Source organism: Alosa sapidissima, chromosome 21, assembly GCF_018492685.1.
Source record: "Alosa sapidissima isolate fAloSap1 chromosome 21, fAloSap1.pri, whole genome shotgun sequence".
Taxonomy (NCBI): Eukaryota; Metazoa; Chordata; class Actinopteri; order Clupeiformes; family Clupeidae; genus Alosa; species Alosa sapidissima.
The window spans coordinates 21,377,503-21,394,914 of record NC_055977.1 but is presented as its reverse complement, the minus strand read 5'-3'; the positions used below and the strand labels follow the sequence as shown (position 1 = coordinate 21,394,914).

Sequence of the window (17,412 nt, the reverse complement as noted above, 5' to 3'; positions counted from 1 at the left end):
CAAACGTGATTGGATTGTGCAGGCGCCACTGATTGGGACAGCCTATCAGCAATCACCTTCAGCTTTCCGCCAAAGTCAACTCCATAGTCAGATTTAGATAAGAGATGAAACCATGGACAAAACAATGGATGAAGACGCAGCAGGTCCATCCTGGGAATGTGCCAACCTGTGGCCCCACCTCGCCAGACTATTTCAATTTTCTGAACAAGTTAATGATAGTTTTCGCTTCAAGTCTTTCAATTACAAAATAGTATTTTGTATTTGAAATACATAGTTTTCATAACATTTTTCATAACTCCATATAGGACGTTTCTGTACATAAATGTAAGCACTGTGGCAGTAGTAATGCAATATTTAGAAAATGTAGGCTACTCTTGTACTCTTGATACTCAAGTACTTTTAAAAACAAGTACTTCAGTACTTTTACTTAAGTAGACATCTGACTGTTGTACTTTTACTTGTACTTGAGTAAAATTTAGCAAAGGGTATCTGTACTTTTACTCAAGTAATGAAGCTGTGTACTCTGTCCGCCTCTGGTCTTTTCTAAATGGTGTCTCCTTTACAGCAAAGCAATTTCCCGACTGGGATCAATAAAACTGGGATCAAACAAACTTCATCTATCTATCTACCAGTCTAGCCATTATCGGACTACCTCCTCCTATACCTCACTGGAATGCTGGTGTCTTGGTTTATGGCGTCTTCTTGCACAACGTCCTCATACTGTATAGTAGCAAGTTTTGATGTGTAAGGATTCCTGGCTTTAATCCAATAGAAAATATTGTTGGTCTGAGTTGGATTCAAATAAACAAAGCAAAACAAGTACAATGAATCAATACCATGAAGGGTCAAACTCAAAATAATCTGCAATATTGCCTGATGCCAACACTCAGGTTGAGATAAAAGCTATAATCCCCTTAAATGGTGGTTTACAATGTACACATAAGCACATGTCATCGCCCCAAGAGATTCACAAGGCATGTGCCAATAACACCACACCACTCTAACACATCTCTGACACAGGGATGAACATTCCGACTAAAAAGAGCGACCGCTCTTTTAAACCTTGAGGTAGAACAGTCGCTCCATTTATGTCATGTATCTCAAGACAGAGTGAAATGTGTCTATGTTTCTCATGTAATAAACAATAAATAATAATTTGGGAAATAATTTATTCAATCATTTAAATGATGATTCAATGACACCATTTTTCCTCTGAGTTTATCATCATCATATGCAAACTGACACCTTGCTTTAGATAGATAGATAGATACTTTATTGATCCCCAGGGGAAATTCAATTTATAACAACAGAATAACTGTATTGTCTGTATTCTCTTTTTTCCAACAATTATAAAATCAAGTACTGTGTGTCTGACTGATTCTATCCTTATCCTTTCCCCCAAACCAACTGCAGTGTCACTCTGTTTGTGTATTTTTAGGGCTTGTGGTCAGAGCAACTGGGCGTGTAAAGAAACTTTTATTTTCCCTTTCTTTTTGCCAGTGGGCACTCTACATCTCTAAGCTGTAGCTCAGTCACCAAGAGCAAACTGGTCTTCAATCCTGCAAACCAACCAAAAGACTTGACCTGTGATTACACTAGTCAGTCAACCTGTGTCAACATCATCAGAAGCCTCAGTACACATTCATATGATTCACGTGAATCATCATGCTTTGCATTTGAGTTCACTTCCCGATTGGAGTTTTGACGACAACAGTAGGCCTTAACAGACCACGTCCTGTTCGAAGAGGACTGTTCTACATTGTTTTATAACAGGTTGTTTAACTTCTGAGTTTGCTATGAGTGCTCCTCTGTGAAAACAAACCGTGTTGGCTTGTTTCTGCATAAAGGGACACAGTCTGTGCTGTTTGACGATCCGGATGCACCAATCCAATATAAACAAAGATGACAAACTGCTTTCGCAAGAAGTAAGGACGCATGCCAAATTGTGTCATTGTGTCAACAGATCTCCAATTCAGGGCTTTAGAACTATGCAATATATTTATCTCTTACAGTGTTTGGTGTCTTAGTGTTACCTATCTGTTGGTGTTGGTGGTCTGGGTCTACACCAAGTAGAGAGGCTGACTAACCATTTAGGAAAGCTCCTACAACACTTGTGTGAGAACCTGTGGTAACACTTTATTTTAATGTGTCGCTGTTACAGTGTACTTACCTAATTAGGTACAGTGGTACAACCTGTGTAACAACATGTACTATCAGGTACTATCATTGTACTTGCATTATGTATTTGTGGGTACCTACATATAGTTGTTACATTGTAATACTGAGTGTATATCAAATCTATCATGACCAGATTTACCCCATCCAGCAGGTCTCAGGTCAGCTCTTTGCCTCTGATGAAAATTTAGACAAATTGGCTTTTGTAAAAGCACTCAGTATTACAATGTAACAACTATATGTAGGTACCCACAAATACATTATGCAAGTACAATGATAGTACCTGATAGTAGGCTACATGTTGTTACACAGGTTGTTTCCCGTTTAATTCTTCTGCCATACAGATTTGGGAAGTGTAAGACACAAATAAGACAAGAGATAATGAAACACTAAAGCAAAACCATGTGGTCAGTGGCTCTGAACAATAATTGCTTCCTTTCCTCTCCATGGTATTTTGCTCAGGGATACTAAGTTCCATTCTCAGAGACGCTAGCTAAAAATGTAAGCCACAGCTACTTAACTTTAAATGGCATCTGCTCAAAGTAATGCATAAGCTTTTCACCCAGCTGAGGTTTGATTGGTATTGTTTTTAACAAGGATAATGCTATTGAGATTTTGGAAGAACTGTGAAACCATTCCACACATCTCAGAGCAGGTAACACTACGGTAGCTCAGAAAGTGGTTGTTTCTCGCTCAATGCACAACAACATATTTTGTACAGCACATTAGATATAGGCTAACTTAGGAATTATATTATAGACTCAACCACAAGCATGCTGCAGCCACGGAATGGGAAAGAATGCAGATTCAATGGTGCAAAACATGGTGTGTTCAAAATGTGAAATTGGATTAAAATATGTATTGATTAAAATGTATGCAGGACCCTCATACTCGTAGATGTACGATAGCCTACGTGTTATCTAAAACATGTTGGATATGTGTTAGCAGAAAGCAGACTACTGTCGTTCTAGCTTAAGTCCCCGCAGCCTAGCCTACCTACCTGTCAGCATCCGTCTCCTCCAGTACTACTCCTTTATCGGTCTTTTTCTTCTTTTTAAATTTGGGAAGTTTAAAAGTTCTCCCACTTCCACCTTGATCATCCTTTTCCATACGATCCTTTAAATTTGCTTCGCTTTGAGAAAACAGACTTTTAAGGCCATTCTTGGTGAAGAGGCTTTTCTTCGCCATTTCTGTGCCTCAGGGCGCAAGACCCCTTCGCACAACTTTCTGTGGTAAACTAAACTGGGGAAAGAAAACACCTACAGCAGCGAATCTACCTTGTCAAATGAGCAACGCATATACGTAGGCTATCTCTGTCCTTGCACAGCAACGTTCTACAGGACACTGGGGGGAAAGAAAAGCCCGCCTCTATCAAAAACATCCTTAATGAATAGGAGTGACACAAGTGAGCTGCACGAAATAGTGGAAAGGACGAACTGAGTACATGATCTCGCATAACAAATGTGGGCCATGTCACTGACTGCTCTGAAAAATGAAAGAGCGATAGAATATTTGGACACCCATACTTAAAAAAAAAAAACATTTTACATTCAATTACATGAAAATCGAACAGATTGTTTCCCGTGCGTAAAAACAAATGCATAGACATTCTTTGTGATTAACTGTCTTTACTGTTACAAGAATTTCAGATCATACAAACCACTACTACAGTTCCCTTTTCCATTTTTCAATATATGACTTAAGAAGGGGGGGGGGGGGGGGGGGCGTGTTGACTGTAAGCCAAGCTTTTAGATGCCTGTGTTTACTGAAGGATGTTCACAATGACAAGCATCATGTGACCGCAATCTGTTTTATGACATTTTTTAAAATATAAAAATGCACAACACAAACGCATATCAACAATGATATTAATCAAGATATCATACTCAGACCCAATTATTGTTTTTTTGTGTCTGTTTTCCAAACTATTGAATTTGGGGGAGCATCTGGGACACTTTTCACAACCGACCTCCTTTAACAATAGAAACAAATGCTCATAGAGCAGAGATTGAGCATTGTCATTGTAGTTAGCTGTTTACTTTTCCAGGGTTCTCAAGTTTTGAGCTCAGCTTGGAGTGAGATTTGGGGGGGGGGGGGGCACTCACTCACTAAAATGTTTCGCTTGTGTGTAGAATTGAATAAAGTAAGTCAATTACTAAGATGAGTGCACCATTTATTAAAATAAGTGCGAAAAACTTGCGCACTATGCAGCAAAAGGTGTGCACACATGGGCGGATTATCAGATGTGAAATGGGCCCCCCAGGCACAGATGCTGGTGAGTGGTGCGCTAGTTCTGAACCCTGCGAGATATCCTCTCGTATCCCTGCGCATCCTCTAATAATTATGCAGATACCTTGACATCCCTGGTAATATTTCAGTTTAATTGCGTGTGTCTCACGCCCATTACGTGAGACTTGAGAACCCTGCTTTTCTCATCACTTTTTTCCCACCCTCCCCCAACCCATACTATATACTTGTTGCTGCACCCCAGAGATCCAGACAGTTACATTTATACAGACTCACCAGGGCTCAAGCAGCATGCATGCCAATGATTCTTTCATGGAAACATTTTGTAGAGTTTGAATAAGTCAGGATTTTGTGAAGTATGTTGACACAAACATTATCTTCTTAATCTAAAAAATATCTAACAAGTAGCAACTGCATACTACTATAACTGATAAGGGAAGAACTCTCAAATGTTTTCTACAAAGATATCAAAAGATGATTAGTTAATTTTTATGAAGCAAGCAGCATAATCACAGATTGCATCCCTTTTGGCAAAGTGGGGAGATCAACCCAATAAGTTATAATGCTACTTTCAGTTTTTCAGAAGGGGTGAAGTCAAACGAGTTTAAAGTCAAATAGTCAAATGAGTAAGCTTAAAATGCAAAAAAGAAATTAAAAAAAATAAATCACCTAGATTTTTTCAACCCAAATTATTAAATAAATTATATAAATAAATAAAATGTCAATTTTCTTTTATCATACCCCTGGCAAGATAAAAGATTAAACACCACAGCTTAATGGCATTGGCCCAGCTCTCCCTTGGATTAGCTTTGTAAAGCAGGCAGTTGAAGAAGTCTCACGATCCACCCCATCACTACAATAATAAATTAATCAATTTCGCACATGAGAGCTCCATAGCAATCATAGATTACTCACATATTAAAACCAAGAAAAGTATGTAATATATAAAGATTTTATTTTATTTACTTGCACATTTTTTAAAGCTGATATCAGTGTTTCTTGGAATTAAAGGCTAAATAGTGACACAGACACCACAGATGAAATAAATAATAGACATTTTTACAATAAAATTCCCAAAACATACAGTATGGAATGTAATGTAAATCACCCAAAACATATAGTGGAAATGGAATGTAATGTACTGTAAATGACCACATGAACCTGTTATAAGATAAATGATATGGACACAAAGACGGTTCTACTGTAAATATTTCAGCCATACGTAGTAAACAACACTAATGGAGAAGTGAATTACCACTGAATCTGAATGATTCCATTCTACAGCCTGACCTGAATGTATGTGCAATAATAATGTCAGTCAGTCATGCCTTTTAATGTCTCTTAAAAGGCATACTTCATTCCGCACATAAGTTAAGTTTTGTAAATGTCAAATAAATACATAAAAATGGTAAGTTGAGAGAAATAACCTGCCTGTATTAAAATATTTCTAATGCCACTGACTTATACTAGTCTACATATGACTACTGTACAGTATGTCTGCAGTTATTAGTGTGAGCATCTACACCCCAAGTGCAATACCACAGTAGTACTACTGGTAGCCTTGCACAACAGTATTTCAACAGTAACTTCTTATTACAAAACATCTTCTGTATTGTATCTACTGCATATCCACTCTATACCTGAATGTGCATATGGATATACCGGTATATGGATACATTCCTGTAATCCTAAATTAGTAAGTATACACCTTCTAAAGGTTTATCTTTCAGGAAGATAATTTATGTACTGAGTTCCTTGGGGGTACATATCACACAGAAGAACACAATCTGATGGAATAAAATACAAAGAACTATGTGAACCTGAACTCTTCCAGTGCAGGTATTCCATAACTATGAGGTCGGAATTGATGTTTGATGTATAAATACCCTTAATAAATCGGAACACAAAAGTGTACATTTCCTGAGCACCGTTCATGAGGGGTTAGGCTGGGTGAAATGATGTCATTGTAGAGGACAGCACATACATAGTCAGGGCGTTGGTTTAATATATAAGGTACTTAAACTCGGAGAAGATTAGGGGGACCATGACGGCACAGGCACGGTACAGGATGGCCACACTACTCAGAAGAGCACGCGGCTTCGTCCACCATGGCTCACTCTTGAAGCTAAAGTACATGGCATACACCGCCACTCCAAGGAAATGGCCAATCAGGGTCCTGGGATGGGGCGTTAGCCTGCAGAAAGACACGATTTGATAAGCTGTCTGAAATTGGGTTCAATCAGAAAAACTATCAATGTTATTATGTGTTTATGCTAATGTCATGGTTGTTTGGTCTCAGACTTAATTTCCTTTAAGCTTCTGCTGCTGCTGTTGATAGTTAGGCTACTGCTCACATTATAACTGCTAACTATACCGTGGCAGCAATACAATAAACAAGACCAATGTGCATATAAGACCACTCTGCTGAAAGCAGATCAAAATAAATGGGGGATATGGTGATCAAGGTGGGAAACCCAGGAAACCCACTTGTTTCTGACAACAGGTGTGATTTTCTTAAAAGAAAACTCTGGTCTAAAAACATTGACAAGACAACGAGTACAAATTTTCATTGGGTATGACATTTAGTATAGCCTTGAAGGCATGCTCACTACGTCAAAGTAAATCGCTACTTTAAGCCACTGTCTAGGCTCAAAATATTATTGGTGGGCTTGATCAAGCCCACTATTGTTCTCCTTAACTTTACTTATTACTGTATTAGTGGGCTTGATCAAGGCCTTGCAGACCAAGCCCACTATTGTTCTTCTTAAGTTTACTTATTAGTGGGCCTGGTCAAGCCCACAGCACGGCACTTTTCGACACGGCTCCAACTCTAAAAATTCTGGCCCGAAATTCCGGTTTGGCATGTGCTTGTTTTTGAGGTTTTTGTGCGTGTGTGTGTGTGTATATGTATATGTAAATGTGTGCATGTGGTTTGTGCTTGTGAGTGTGTACGCAGAAGTGTTTGTGTGTGTATAATTGCATGTGTGTGTTTGAGTATGTGTGTGTGTGTGTGTGTGTGCATGCGTGCATTTGAGTATGTTTGTTTGTGTGTATGTACATGTAAATTTGTGTATGTGCGTGTTTGTGTGTCTGTGTGCATATGCGTTTATGTATGTGTATGTATGTGCAGACCTGCCAACCTTGAGGAAATCTTTTGATTAGCACCTCGAGCCGAGAAAAAAAAAATCATCACATCGGCCTTCACACATGCAGCCAAAAACAGACATACATGTAGCCATACACGCAAGATACATTTTGGATAGCGATTCATCTTTAATGTCGGATATCTATCTAAATTTGTTCCAATGTGTTCCTGAAAGTGCAAACTGAATTTACAGTAGGCCTAGCTCTATAATGTTGTTCTATGTTTTAGAGACTAATAATCCTGACCTATGATAAACACTTGTGGTGTTGTCCATTTTCTTATACGTGTTCTTCATTCATCATGTCGGGTCTATTAAGCCACTGTCTAGGCTCAAAATATTATTAGTGGGCTTGATCAAGCCCACTATTGTTATTCTTAACTTTACTTTAGATATTTATTTTGTAAAGAAATACATATATCCCTCATGTTATGCCAATATACAGTATTTAATTGACCTGAATACAGGCTACAGTAGATAGAGGGTTATGGACATCTGCTGTTGTCAGTGTGCAGGCTATCCCTTAACTCACAATAGCCTACATGTTTGTTTTGTGCCTTTGTTTAAAAAAAAAACAAAAAAAACATTCAATGTTCAATCTGACTAATGCAAATTACTGATTGCTTTTTAACAATTTTCACTTGCACATGCACTCAGTTTCTTTCAGATGGTGGTCTCTTTCTGCCATCTGTGATGCTGCAATGATTACATTATCCCAATTAAAGCAATAGGTGCAAGATCTCTGCGCGATTATTTGTTCTCGCGCTAATAATCAAGAATTATCTATTCCACAATTATCTATATAAGTTCCACAAAAACAAAAAAACAAATTGAATAGAACACTCATCACTGAGCTCAAAATATTTAGCCTAGGTCCACTTTCAGACTCGATGTCAATGGCTGCATTTGGCCATGGAAAGGTCTGTGCTCCCTGAGTTTTAGTTATGAAAACTTTAATCATCAGCGACACATGGAAATATACAATGCTAACTGAAATAACTGGTGAACAAGTAATAACTTTCCAACACAACTATTCAAACTATCAGGCCAAACTATTGTGTTTCGCAAAACAGCACCTGGGGGAACGCAAATTTGCAAGTAAACACTTGCAGGCATGTCTGGAACATGTGTATGTGTGTGTGTGTGTGTGTTTGTCTGTGTGATGGTGTGTGCACGACTGTATGTGTGTGTGTATGATTGTGTGATGGCACATAAATATGTGTGAGTGAAAGAGAAAAACAGGAGTACAGTAAGTAGCTGCAAAGCCACAAAACAAAAAGTGAGATCATATCTCAGAAACACTTTCATGTATCCAAACCAAACTTGTTATGTGAACACATGGATCCATTGTGAGGACGGCCGTACATAAGATGCAGTGCCCTGTGATCTCTAAGGGGCACTGCATTTATCAGCAAACATGCGTTTTGGCTTTTTTGATGTTGCGTAACTTTTGACCCTTGTGCCAGATTTTCAAAAATGAGGTACTGTTGGAATCCTTTTGGTGAACTGATCAAGCTCACTTTTGCAGTTCCTCAGAGATGCAGTTCCTAGGAGATGCAAATTCCACCACTTTTTGGCACAACACTACTAGAGCGTTTGAGATATCGACACGGCTCCAACTGTAAAAATTTGTTATTCCTTTTTTTTTGTCACTTTTTGCCACCACTGAAATGAATGGCGGAACCCTTGGGCATTATATCACCACTCGTGCTCCCTACATTAGAGTTGAAGTGGCTCTTTGGCAGCTGGAAACACATAATTAAAATAGAAATAAAAATCTCTATTTTAAACCAGATTTTCTGTATATGTAGCTAGTTTTAAAGCCAATCCATTTCAAACAGATCTCTTTAGATCAGCGGTAGACCATGTAAAAAAGGTTTTAGAGTGAGAGGCCAAACCAAACCATGTCAATGGACTGTCAAAGAGTTCAGGAGTGAGAGAGAGAGGGAGAGAGAGAGGGAGCGAGAGAAACAGAGAGAGTGTGTGTGTTTGTGAGTGTGTGTGTGTATTTTTTTGGTAGATGTGTTTGTGGGAAGTGTTGGTGTATGTGGAGAATGAACTTCAATTAATTTACTGTGTGAAAGTGAAAATTAAGATTTACTAGTCTGTCCATTTAAACTTGGGGCAAAAGGTCCTTTCAGGGGGACTTACACCGACAGCAGTCCAACAGGCCCAGATATGCATTCCCCTCCCAGTTGGAAATAATGGAGGCAAGCTTGTCTAAGTTGATGTAATGAGCCTAGGACAGAGAGACATTATTAAATAAATAAATAAATAAACAAATAAAACAAACATCTAGTATGAGTGTGAGTATGTGAGCAGACAACAGGAGTAGAAACAGCAGAGGTATCTGTAGAACACCTCCTTCTACTGGTCAGAGGTACAGTAGCACTCTGACCAATAGAATAGAGAGGCATCACAGTTAACATACAGTACATCATTGCAAGATACACAGTAACTCTGTTTCCTTAGCTGTTGAGTAAGAATCTGAACTTACTGTCAGTCGCAGCAAAGAGCTCATAGAGTGCCTCGGCAAGAATATTCACTACAAATGAGTGTGACGCCTTTCTTTCCCAGTGGAATTTCTTCTTCGCCTACAAATAAAGTTAAAACAGGGAGGAGATAAATAGACATACAGAGATGGACAGACTTAATATCTGCTTGTCGTTTTGTGCAAATCAGTCAAAGCACACATTAAAGACCTAAGCATGAATAGTGAAAGAGTTAATTTGACCTGTATCAAGGCAATGTTATCGTGCAGGTCGGGGATGTCTCTGAGGAGACCTCTCCATATCCTCAGGTCATTGAGCGCAACACTCATCCCGCTTCCTGTCAGTGGGTGCCTCATGTTGTAGGCATCGCCCAACACTAACACCCCTGGGTGACAGAAGAAGCACACAGCAAATTATTAGCTAGTGAGTTCAGACTAATATTGAGGTCATTTTGATCGCCATGATGAAAGTTTGTGTCTACCAGAGGTGGGACCAAGTCACTGTTTGGCAAGTCACGAGTAAGTCCCAAGTCTTAGCAGTCAAGTCCAAGTCAAGTCCCAAGTAAAGACAGAGAAGGGCAAGTCGATTCCAAGTCCAAGTGCCAATCTTTTTCAAGTCCTGAACAAGTCATCAGGTACTCTTCACTTAATAATGCCATTATTAGACTATCGGTCATAATTTTAACACATCAATCTAATCTACAGTATTTTTTTATAAATACAGATTAAAATATGTTCAATGTTTCTGTCTTGAAATCTTTTACAATATATGCATGTGCACACCTGTGAAATATACGCATGAGCATACCTGAGTAATCTGTACGAAACGGATAGCTACATGACACTCAGCACAGCAGCAATTTTTTTTTCCAAAGTCCACTGTAAGGATGAGTAATAATTTGACTGATGGCATTTCACTATGCTATAGGCCACAGATTTGCCTGCAAACAATTTATTAGGCTGTCTGCCAGTGGCGACTCATAAGGGAAGCCAAGGTCATGGTTAATGATTACAATAAATGGTAACAATTATTATTAATTATTATTATTCATTTTTTAAAACATATAAAAATAACTAATTAATTTCATATTTTGAAATTAATTAATCTAGATTAATTGTGATTAAAAAGTACATTTTCTTCCTAAAGATTAAAGCTTCTTATATGGCATATTAAATACAGCATAGGCTAAATCACAAAATTACTGAGTAACCACAAAGGTAAAAGTAAATGTAAATGGTGCACTGTCACTTTAAGCCCATTGTGTGCCACTGTCCACACATTCTCCTAATGATCTTTTTTTACCAGCTCCATTCAAATATAGCTATGGCTAGTCCACAAACTCTAACATTGTTTGTGCCACATGTAAAGCACAATGTTAACAATGATAAGCATGGTATTAAGTTGGCACAAACAGCTTTCATTCCTTTGGAAATAAAAGCATGTAATGACATGATGCTTGCTAGAAATTTTCTGTTTGCAATTAAAAGTGAATTATGAGCCTGGTAGCTAGTAACCTAGCTAAGTGGAATGCGTTTCAATCGGAATAATATCATGTGCTTCATGTAAACGAATTATTGAAGACTTCAAGACTCACCAGTTCCATTACACAAAGGCAAAGGCAACTCTTCATATTCTTGTCCATTTTCCAAATCACAGTGAGTGCAGCCTATGTCAAAGTGTCCTGGCTCTCACAGTTTTCAACAGTAGGCTGAAACCGGATAAATCCGCAATTTCCTCTAATCTTGTCTTTGTTGCCTTCATGATTTCCTTTTATACGTTTCTTATATTTAAAAGGAGATAATCATCATCAACAATGACAAGCCAGCTGGAACCTGCCACTCGTTTTCTCTCCCTTTCATGCGCGCTGAGATGCGTTCTCAATTAGGCTAGCATTCAAGTAGATTGATAGATAGATAGATAGATAGATAGATAGATACTTTATTGATCCCCAAGGGGAAATTCAAGAAGAAGTTGGATCTTAATGGAGAGGACCCGAAAAGTATCATCTTTTTGTAACATGCTGTTGGTGCAATTTGACATAGTAAACATTCTCTAACAAGAGTGCAAATGAGTTTGCAGTAAAGCTAGCCTACTATTTATTTAATGTTGGTCCTTCCTCTGTCTCTTGGTGCCCTACACAGTGCTTGATGCGTGTGGTGGTAACAGCAGCACTGATCACTGTGCTCTGCCCGTTTGTGTCCACTAGGCTATGTGTTTTGTTTTTTTCGTCATGGAAATTTATTTTTTGACTCGAGACATGTCAAGTCATTACAAGTCAAAGAGGCAAAGTCCAAGTCAAGTCTCGAGTGAATAGTATTCAAGTCCAAGTCGAGTCGCAAGTCATGCCGAATTTTAGCAAGTCGAGTCTGAAGTCATTAAAATCATGACGAGTCTGACTCGAGTCCAAGTCATGTGACTCGAGTCCACATGTCTGGTGTCTACCAACACATTGGATGTCAATTCGACTGTGGTTGTACCATTAATGCTATTTTTCAACACTGAGATGAGCATAAGTTGCATAGTAATAGCTATGTTATACAATACATCTGTCTGCATCCCAATCAGGTAGCAAAAAATGTCTCTTCAAATGATCAAACTAGCCTATAGACAGAAAGACAGAACAACAGGAGCACAATAAATCAATAAAACACAGTCAACTACAGTCAATTACTGTTATATAAATGCTTTACAACAGATATTGTTCCCTTTGCTAAATCATCATCAATGCCCAAAACTGTGTTTTCACCATCAATGCCTAAAACTATTTTGGGTGCATGTGTAAATTCCCTAGCAGATGTCAGTAATGGGGACTCTGTGACGAGATCACTGCGCACGTGAATGTTACGCACCACCATCTGGCCACCTGTGAGTCAGATTAAGCGGATCTAGAGGCGTGACAGCTCACTGCTCACTTAACTAGAGGCTTGACCCCCACCCCCCACTCTCTCTCCTCCACCATCTGAATCTACTTACTTCTGACTCACCTAGGATGCTAATCATGCAGGTGCTTATGGGATTAAGAGTGCTGTGTTTAATATGACTCCCGATGGGAGGGTTATGTTACAGGTGCGTTGATCACTCATTGCACGAAGGAGTCTTACCACATTTGTTCACTGGAAAGGCAGGGAGGAAATTCGCAGGCATGGATCTCAGGCGGTTATTCTGCACAGCCTCTAAAAAAGACTCCTTGATGTGTTCTGTAGTGGGAGGGAAACAAATGACTGTGTGATTTACATCTCAGATCTCAACCACAAATCAGTTCCTGAGCAATGAGAGTCTAGGCATGTCAAAGAATCTATCAATTAATCTCTTGGAGTCTTGGCATGTTAGATCCAAACCTCTGAATGCAAAGAATCCAACTATTTACTGATGGAAGAACATCTCAGGGTTAAGTACTGACAATTTCATATATTAACAGTGACGTATAACACTGCTGAGTCTGTTCTTCCATCAAATTCCTTTAAATACAGTATATGTCTTTACGTCTGGAATATAACATGCTAATGTGGGCTGTGACTTCAAGCCTTCAACTTTGCATTTGTTCATGTCACATTTTTCTATACCTGGCATCTGAGGGTAAATCCTGTCGGTCATGTACCCATTCAGGTTCCTGGGCAGGTCCCCACGGATGTCCACCAGCACGCGGGTCTCTGTGGAGGAGATCTGGTAGATGAGGATAGGGCTGGGGTCGGCCAGCACCACCTCAGCATGGTTGGGTCTGAATTGGGGGGAGTCCTACAAAAGAGACAGATAGAGCTGGTGAAGCATTGTGTCCAGTGAAGGTAACCATTACAAAACAAATGTTCAGCGGTTTCCTTTGTAAGCTGAATTATTTCAGCCCTACCCAGGCATATTCAAAAGGACCAGACTTTAATCTAACAAAGCAGTAACATATCTTCAATTCAATCAAATAGATTGAAAGCATGTGATGGTAAATAGACAATGTTCACAAATGATCCAGAATATAGTTAACATAGAACTTTGTTATCTTTTATATTTAAGATGGTTTGGATTAACTATTTGTATAGCCTAAATGTAATAAATCTAAATAAAACACTAATAACAAGATGTGAGGAAGGAGTGAGTCATGATAAAATATTAAACATCTTTGTACCTTCATGATGCAGCCTACAAAATGAGAGGAGGTATGTACTTTCCCAGAACCGAGACCTTTCCTGAACTTTGAAAAACAGCCATCAGCCACCACAGTCAAAGGAGCATAGACTGCCTGTTAAAGAATAAATACAGAAGATATAGTGAGAAAGATGTTCAACTGTAACCAAAACAATAAAATATTGACATATCTATAACAATTTTTTGACAGTGTACTGTAATGCATGAGGACAATATGAATTAATACAATTAACAAAGAATATTCAACAATAATACTGTATATGATACACTATCTCATGCATTCTGACTGCTTATATTATTCTTAAGTACAATTGTTATTAAAGTGTATAAGGTCATTCAAAAGGTTTGGCACTTTCCTTATACAGCATAGTGATATGACCCAAGTGATTTTCAACTAGCTATAAATCTTGTTTGGGTAACAGACAGGTTAATTCCAATGTTACGAATAGAGATTATGTTGTTACAAATACGGAATACGTAAGTGAGTTGTCTCACTGGGCTCAACACTCCAAAGCTTTCACATGTAATGTGTCACACTCCTCTGACTCACTTGTGTGTTTCCAGACTCTTTATCCCTGTACTGGATCCCAGTCACACGGCCATTTTCCTCCTCCAGGCTAGTCACTGTGCCCTCTATGAAATGAACACTGAACATACCATAGGACAGCCTGTCAGTCTCCCACAAATCAGCAACAGTTAGCCGGTACAGCTGACATAACCTTTGTCCACCAACAGAGGTTTGTTGTGGGGTTTTTGTAAGACAAGGACCTAGTGTGTTTCAAAAAACCTTGTGTGTTTCAAAAACCTGCCCTGAGACTCTCTCTGACACTCAGTCTGATACTGAAACTAGTGATGGTAAAAGGATCATCCTTAACTACAAAAAGTTGTAATGTATAAAGTAAATAAGTGTAAGATCTGCTTCACAAAGAGTGTTAGGACAGAACAGTCAATTAATCCATAGTGTTTAATAAAGAGATATAGACAATCTAGGAACATTAAAGTGAATTTAGCTGTCAAGACTTCACTGTAGACTCCAAAAAGGGTGTTCTTACTTGGGCTCAGCTAGTGCTGCACAACGAAGGCCCATGATGAAACGGCCGTGATGGAAGGCTCGGCCACACTGAACCTCACTCCTCTCTTGAGGGTATGGGATCACAATAGCTGTCCCACTCTCTGCGTCATGCAGGACATAGCCATCCACTATGTGAGCATCCAGTCCTTCAACTGAACCTAGGAGAAATTACGCAAAGGACGCACAAGGGGAGTAAGTGGTGGCCATCACCAAAAAATAATAATTAAGCAACAACATGTCTTAGTGTGACTGATCTTCAGGTGAAACATTAAAACGGCAGTTCCAATGAAGACTAGGGTAGGCTACTTGCACTCACCTTCTAGGCCAAGCTCTTTCAGTGCACGATACCCTCCTGGTTGCAATAACTCTCCCACTATTCTATCAGGTTCTCGGAGATCCCGTTCAATTACCGTGACCCGACGACCATCACGACCTAAAACCGCTGCCATGGCGGACCCCAGGACTCCGGCCCCGACGATAATGACATCGGGGTCTGGAGGAGGCACAGTCGCTGCACAAGTGTTCTCCGCCTCACACGCTGCGCTTCTACAGCTGCGTACCTAACAACCCCACAAAGTGTCACTCAGACCCGTCTACAAGCCACACTGTAATTTGTTTTTTTGCAGGTCAGCCGTTTAATTTAACATATGGTAACATACGTGCATTTGGTCTAGCACTAGTGGAAACTATGAAGAATATGACGCTTCATTAATATCACAAGATGTTAAACTTTTATCACAGTAGGCCTAGGATGCAAACACGTAAAAATGCCGGTGATGTAGCTTACCTTAACACATGAATCTTCTCCACGACAACATTCTTCTGGAATTGGAGACTTGGAGAAGACGATATGAGCAAGTGGCAAAGAGGACACAATGTCCACCACCGTGCGAAAAAGCGAGGGAATTTTTTGAATTTGTCCATAGTGGTAAGCAACTAACAAAAGTACAAGCACGGTCGCAAAGAAAACACATAAACCAAAAACAATATCTCTGTGCGTCAAAGATAGTATAGCGTCAAATTTCTTGTAAACATAAGTGAAACTAAAAAGGCCAAGGAATGCCCACATAGCTGCTTATGCTAAAAGTTACACTAGCCTACTTTTAATGCAGGTTCTCCGTAAAGTAGGCTAAGTTAAATTAAGCCTAATTCACCATCATAATAAACCTTAGGACTATCTAACGCAAAGCTATCTATTCCTATCAATGACCAACAAAATGAAGGTAAACCTTAGTGGTAAGGCATCTTTCCCCGCTGTCAGGCAACAAAATCGCCGGAGACAGACGCCTGTCTCAAAAATAGGTTGATGTTATTTATAAAACCGGCTCAGACAGCGTGCCAGCCGGTGTGCTAGTTTCAGTGGCAGAGAGCATTTATTATGTTAATCAACCTAGAGGCATCCACTTGTTACGGCCTCTGGTAATTTGTCCCGCCTACTTGGTAGAGATGCCCAATCGTATGGTCGTATACATTTCATATACATTTCATATGATTTACAATAGTTTTCGTGACGTATGTAGGCTACTTGGATCACCCGAACAGAGGCCAGACAGTAAAATAAATAGCCTGGCTTCAAAAGCACACCCGCAAACTAGGCCCAAGTCTTGCACATTTGTTCAAAAAGTGGGATTTGAGATATTTTATCACAATAAACACTAGGCTACATTATTTTACAGTCTGAACCATTTTGGACTTTCAAAATAACGTAGGTCCCAGCTTACACTACAAATGCCGAATACGTGGCCTACGCTTAGTCTAATAACTTAATTCCAGGAAGAACGAAATCATAACCGTTTTCTTTGAACCACCTGCTTTGTAGAGACGAGATAAGTGAAATGCACAAAAATGTGTCTCCACGAGGTGGTAGTATTACGCTGTGTTCAGAAGTCAGTGCCAATGTCTTGTAGAGTAGGCCTAAGCTACACCTCATTTACCAAAAAACGAGTTGCAATTGTTGTGCACTGTAAGGCTAAATCTACAATATCATGAAAGATGAACATTTTACACATTGATTACAGTAAAGTGAAGTCTTTAGGGTTGCCACCTGTCCAGGATTTTCCTGATTGTCCAGGATTTTCATGGTCTGTCCAGGAAAATAAAAATAAAAATCCTGGACACTGAATGACATTATTTGTTTTTATTCCACATA

At 39.2% G+C, this 17,412-nt stretch overlaps 1 protein-coding gene and 1 long non-coding RNA gene across 2 annotated transcripts; one reads left to right on the top strand and one right to left on the bottom strand.

Annotated features, from left to right (window-relative positions):
* Positions 1 to 5,400: 5,400 nt before the first annotated feature.
* Positions 5,401 to 17,390, bottom strand: LOC121696278 (squalene monooxygenase-like). Its single transcript, XM_042077670.1, has 11 exons — positions 16,051 to 17,390; positions 15,580 to 15,823; positions 15,244 to 15,421; positions 14,742 to 14,838; positions 14,172 to 14,285; positions 13,621 to 13,792; positions 13,159 to 13,254; positions 10,300 to 10,442; positions 10,063 to 10,159; positions 9,717 to 9,804; positions 5,401 to 6,616 (listed from the first exon to the last, which is right to left on the bottom strand). The coding sequence occupies exons 1-11, from the start codon at positions 16,330 to 16,332 to the stop codon at positions 6,424 to 6,426; spliced, it is 1,704 nt and encodes a 567-aa protein (XP_041933604.1). The 5' UTR covers positions 16,333 to 17,390; the 3' UTR covers positions 5,401 to 6,423.
* LOC121696281 lies at positions 11,627 to 15,950 on the top strand. The gene is made up of 3 exons (XR_006026277.1): positions 11,627 to 11,760; positions 15,233 to 15,235; positions 15,938 to 15,950. It is a non-coding gene; the product is annotated as an uncharacterized LOC121696281 (long non-coding RNA).
* Positions 17,391 to 17,412: the final 22 nt, after the last annotated feature.

What these genes read in the sequence shown, in the direction of transcription:
- LOC121696278 (XM_042077670.1), bottom strand. Translation starts at nt 16,332, where the DNA reads ATGTGGGCATTCCTTGGCCTTTTTAGTTTCACTTATGTTTACAAGAAA. An exon ending in GCAGCACTAGCTGAGCCCAA is followed by an intron (nt 14,839 to 15,243) that starts GTAAGAACACCC and finishes TGGTATGTTCAG; the next exon opens with TGTTCATTTCATAGAGGGCA. An exon ending in CTTTCCAGTGAACAAATGTG is followed by an intron (nt 10,443 to 13,158) that starts GTAAGACTCCTT and finishes TCTGTCACCCAG; the next exon opens with GGGTGTTAGTGTTGGGCGAT.